The sequence below is a fragment of the Engraulis encrasicolus genome, chromosome 1, assembly GCF_034702125.1.
Source record: "Engraulis encrasicolus isolate BLACKSEA-1 chromosome 1, IST_EnEncr_1.0, whole genome shotgun sequence".
Taxonomy (NCBI): domain Eukaryota; kingdom Metazoa; phylum Chordata; class Actinopteri; order Clupeiformes; family Engraulidae; genus Engraulis; species Engraulis encrasicolus.
The window spans coordinates 35,062,985-35,067,984 of NC_085857.1; the positions used below are offsets into that span (position 1 = coordinate 35,062,985).

At 46.5% G+C, this 5,000-nt stretch overlaps 1 protein-coding gene across 1 annotated transcript in view; it reads left to right on the forward strand.

Annotated features, from left to right (window-relative positions):
- LOC134450685 (insulin-like growth factor-binding protein 4) overlaps window positions 1-5,000 on the forward strand; it is a 62,122-nt gene that overhangs the window by 42,874 nt on the left and 14,248 nt on the right. The window contains exon 2 of the mRNA XM_063200610.1: window positions 2,888-3,057. Within this exon, the coding sequence (XP_063056680.1) occupies window positions 2,888-3,057 (170 nt within the window). The remainder of the gene's footprint in view (window positions 1-2,887; window positions 3,058-5,000) is intronic.

The following is a 5,000-nucleotide window of genomic DNA, read 5'->3' on the forward strand; positions in this document are numbered from 1 at the left end:
CCCTTCCCCTCACCACCACCACCCATTGCCCCATCGTCTGGTTTACCCTCCACCTTGCTGCTGCAGGGGCTGCCACCAGGGGTGTCGTTCAGGGGGGTAACGGTAGGGACACATAGACGCGAATTTGGCCAAGCGAAGCCAACTTCGCCATTCATTCCTATGAGAGAGGCGAAGGAAAGTGAACAGGAGCGAAGCGAAGCGAAATTATTAAAGAAAGTTTAATGTTATGCAAATGAGGAGCGTATTCGTCTGCCGCGGCCCAATCAAATCAACAACATAACTGTTCCATTCCATTTGATTCGCTGCGACGACCTGATGACGGTTGAATTTCGCCTCTCTTCGCTTCGCTCGCTTTGCCTCCTTTGTGTCCTTACCGTAAAAGTGTGACTGAGTCACCAGGGCCCCATATACAGTGCCTTCAAAAAGTCTACCCACCCCTCCTCAATTGTCAGGTTTGGGTGATGTAAAAAAAAAAAGACAGAAAGACAAATAAATTCACAGCTTTTCCCACCTTCAATCTAAACTATTAATCTGTACAATGCAATTGAGAAACAAACATAAGGCTTTATGTGGAAACAATCGAAAATAAAAAACTTCAATTAACATGGTAGACTTTTTGAAGGCACTGTATATAGGGGGGTTCCCACACACAGTCTGATTTATGGGGTGGGGGGGGTCCATTGGAGCTGATTGTACATAGGGCCCCAAGATTTGCTGCTACGCCCCTGGCTGCCACCACCCTGTACTGTTTGGCCCACCTCCCTCCTCCACCACAACACAACCTCCCACCACCCTCCACTGAGACCATTTCCTTTCCTTCAGAAGGGGCGAGAAGCGTTTCCTGAGGAAGCAGCTGCCGGAGAGAGAGAGAGAGAGAGAGAGAGAGAGAGAGAGAGAGAGAGAGGGAGGCATTGGTAGGAATGGAGGGGGGTGCTGAGGGGTAGGGGGGTGCTGAGGGCTAGGGCAGGGTAGATGGATGGATGCATGTCACCGCTGTGGTGGTGGTGGTAGTGGTGGTGGTGGTGTGTGTGTGTGTCTCTGTGTGTGGGTGTAACTTGGTCAAGGTAGATGGTGGTGGTGGTGGTGTGTGTGTGTGTGTGTGTGTGGGTGTAACTTGGTCAAGGTAGATGGTGGTGGTGGTGGTGTGTGTGTGTGTGTGTGTGTGTGTGTGTGTGTGTGTGTGTGTGTGTGTGTGTGTGTGTGTGTGTGTGTGTGTGTGTGTGTGTGTGTGTGTGTGTGTGTGTGTGTCTGTGTCTGTGTGTGCGTGCGTGTGTGCGCATGTAAGGCATGGGCAGGGGAGGGTAAGGTAAGGCAGATGGATGTTGGTGTGTGTGTGTGTGTGTGTGTGTGTGTGTGTGTGTGTGTGTGTGTGTGTGTGTGTGTGTGTGTGTGTGTGTGTGTGTGCGTGCGTGTGCATGCTTGCGTGTGTGGTGAAATCTGGGATGGTGTGGTGCCAGGGTTGGGTCAGAAACTGCAAAGTGAAAGGTGGGCCACTGAAATGGTGGAATGGGAGGCTGGTGGATGGATGGATGAATGGATGTTGATTATTTTAAGTGTGTGTGTGCGTGTGTGCGTGTGTGCGTGTGTGCGTGTGTGTGTGTGTGTGTGTGTGTGTGTGTGTGTGTGTGTGTGTGCGTGTGTGCGTGTGTGCGTGCGCGTGTGTGTTTACATGCCATTGCATTGAGCAGCTTCTGACCAAAGGGAATTACACTAGACGACACAACCTTAAAATTGAGAGGGTTTACTTTAGGCGGGAGTAGGAAAGCGCCTCTGACTAAGTGCTCCTTGTAAAACAAAACAAAAAAAGAATTGGAAAGTGGATCAACTTTTTTTTAAAAAAAACCTGTCGGGCCAGACAGGGCCATTGCTGAGAGCAACCATGGTGGTCACGGCAGAAGGTAGACGGAGCGGTTTGGCTCTTGTTTTAGGGAAATTGCAGACAATACCCTCGGTACCACTAAAAGTCGCGGCGGGTCGTTTTTCTCCAAGCTAAATTAGGCCACCTGCATAATGTTTTCGGTTTTCCTTCAAGCCGATCAAGGCCTTGCTCATTTGTTGAACACCGCCCACCCATAATATTCTGAGGTACACGAGGGTGCAGGGCCCATCGGTGAGTCAGTGCTGCGCCACGAATTATGAAGGGCCACTTTAAAAGTGCCAAAAGTGCCTATGCCCTATTTCTCCCCCAGTCCAGCCCTGAACACCTCCCATCCATAACATCCTTACGTACAATAAACCTACCAGGCTAACGAGCGCTAGTTACCTAATTGGAATTGGGATGCTGGGGTTCAGGTGATTTTGTCCCGGGCCCAGTCAAAGCTGTCAGCGGCCCTGGTAGTGACATGACAATGCTTTTTTTCATGTGACACATGTAAACTCAGTGGCACTGTGTGTTCCATTAATTTCAGTTGAAGGCGCAGTTGAAGTTGACACAGAACAGCCAGAGGAGCACAGTGAGTGACAACTAACAAGTGGAAAAGTCTAATCTCCTGCCAATCAATGATTGTATTTATTTTTTTTACAGATGGAAATCACAGATGTTTCCTGTCATCATTGACAGTCCTAGAAAATTGCTGGGAAAAAAATCGCAACATGAAATTTTGCCTGCTCGCTCAACTTTAATTTGCTTTGAAACATTCCATTAAAATCAATCCTCAAGCCACTAGTGTAGCTGGGTGAACTCCCTTTGCTAGTTCCCACGGTTTCGAAATGCTTCAGCATGCCCATAGCCCACGCTAATCAAACCGCAAAGCTGGCACGTATACTGTAAGAAGAAGAAGAAAAATCTCTTTCAAGTGTGACAGTTACTAACTATTTCCCCTTCTTCTTTCCATCCTACCCCATTCTCTGTCATCCCATCCCAACCCAACCCCACATGTTTCCGCAGCTACTCAGGGAGAGGAAACCGTCGTTCCCGAGCACCCGAACAACAGCAACATTCGCTGCAGCCCTCAGGACAAGCGTTGCATCCAGAAGACGCTGGCCGGCCGTCATCCCAACAGCAAGTCCACCAACCAGCGCAACACCAGCCCCCGCGAGGACCCCAAGGCCGCCCTGGTGAGCCGTCCGCTCCTTTTGCCTGTCAGTTTTTCTTTTTTCTTCTGTAAAGTGGAGGAGACGCCCAGGTCCGCTGCTAAGGTTTTGGAGGCCATAAGCATAACTGGGCTGAGTTTCTCAAAAGAGAAGTTGTTAGCCTGTTGGCAACTTCGGTAGTTGCCAATGGAAAAATGCATTGAAAACAACAAAGTAGCTAATGTAGTAAGCAACTTTGGTTTTGAGAAATTCACCCCTGGTCAGGAGGTCCTCCCCTTGGTAAGCCTGCCTGTCCGTTGTTTTTGCCTGTCTGTTTATATTATATTGCATTTGGCAAATGCTTTAAAAAAAAAAAAAAAAAGAAAGAAAAGCGACTTACTTACATAAAAGGACATAATCATAACTTACAACACTAAAATGCACAGAAAATCAGAACAATACGTGCAGATGCCGAGCAAGGCTCTTTTCCACTGCCGGTTTTCTGGTAGGCCTACAGCTTGACACAGCACTACTCGGCCGCCACTTTTTGCTTCATGATTGAGCTGTGTCATTCCCAATCGAAAAGCAAAAAGTGGTGTCCAAGTCTCGCTGTGTCAAGCTGTAGGCCTTCCAGAAAAAAGGGCAGTGGAAAAGAGGCTGTAGGGTTCTTTTTTAAGTAGGCTATATAAGCACAGGGTTAAGTAGAATGCACACATACATCATGCCATACAGTTTGCCCAGGGACTGGTCCAGCTCAAGCATTTGTGCAGCAAAAAGTGCAATAGTGCCACTTTTCTTCTGTTAAGTGGAGGAGATGCGTTCACACTTTTGTCAAATGATTAATACAGTTTTTAACTGGTTGCTGAATCCCACATGAAACATAGATGCGTGAGTGAAGCGAAGGACAGCATTCTTCAGATTTTTCTTTGTTTATTCACTACGAACTACGTCTTTTTTCTTCTGTCCATCTCTTTTTTCTGCCCTTTTCTTCTCTTTTCTCTTCCCGTTTCCCTTCTTTCATCTCATCTATCATTCGGACTTAGTGAGCTTTGAACTTAGTTTGCCACACAAAAGAGGCCGTTCACTTTCTGACAAAGACAAAACACGTCAAAGTGTTTTAAGCATGTTTTGCCTCGAGAACAGAGGTGTCAAAAGTAAAAGTAAAAGTACTTTTGTGGTGTAATTACAACACTAGCACATGACACTACATAGCTATTACACCATTTACTCCATTGTACCTAATGAGATAGATAGACTGTGTTATTATTACTGAAAAACACTGGGATCCACCACAAACTTGATCCACCCAGTGCTGGCAGAGTTAGCTGATCGTAGGACAAGTACACAGGTCTACTGGTTACTCAGATAAGTTACTTGTGTTGGAAGGAAACTGTGTTTCTTTTTTTTTTTTACTTTTACTTTTACTTTTGACACCTCTTCTCTAGAAATATTTTTACCTCAGAGATGTGCCTTGACATATTTCAAGCTTCGAAACATCCTCCATTCTTAGGGAAGGAGATCACTTGCGCTCTAGCCTTTTTGGTGCTCACAGTCTGGAACTGTATTCAGTTGAAAACAAGCTGGTCCTCTTCATGCTTGCACCACAATAAATAACAGCAAAACGTATCCTGTGTGCTCCAGTCATCCTTGGCCCAGTCTCCTTTGAAGTGGACCAGCTTATTTACAATCCTCCATTCTTCTTTCATAATCCTCTGTAGGCCTTCCCTTTTTTCGTGTCTTCTCATCACCCATCATGACATCTCCTTTCCTCTCCTTCCTCCCATCTTCTTCTCTGTTCTTGTCCTTGCCTGACCTCAATTTATTCCTTCATTCCAAGCCTCTTTTGACCTTTCTTCTCTCATGTCACCGCTTCTTTCCTTTCCAATGTCAACGTTTCCTCTTTGTTACTTTCCTCTCTGCTTTCCTCCCCTCATTCGTAAACTCGTTTGACCCATCTCCTGTCCTATTGTCCCCTCTTCTCTGTACTC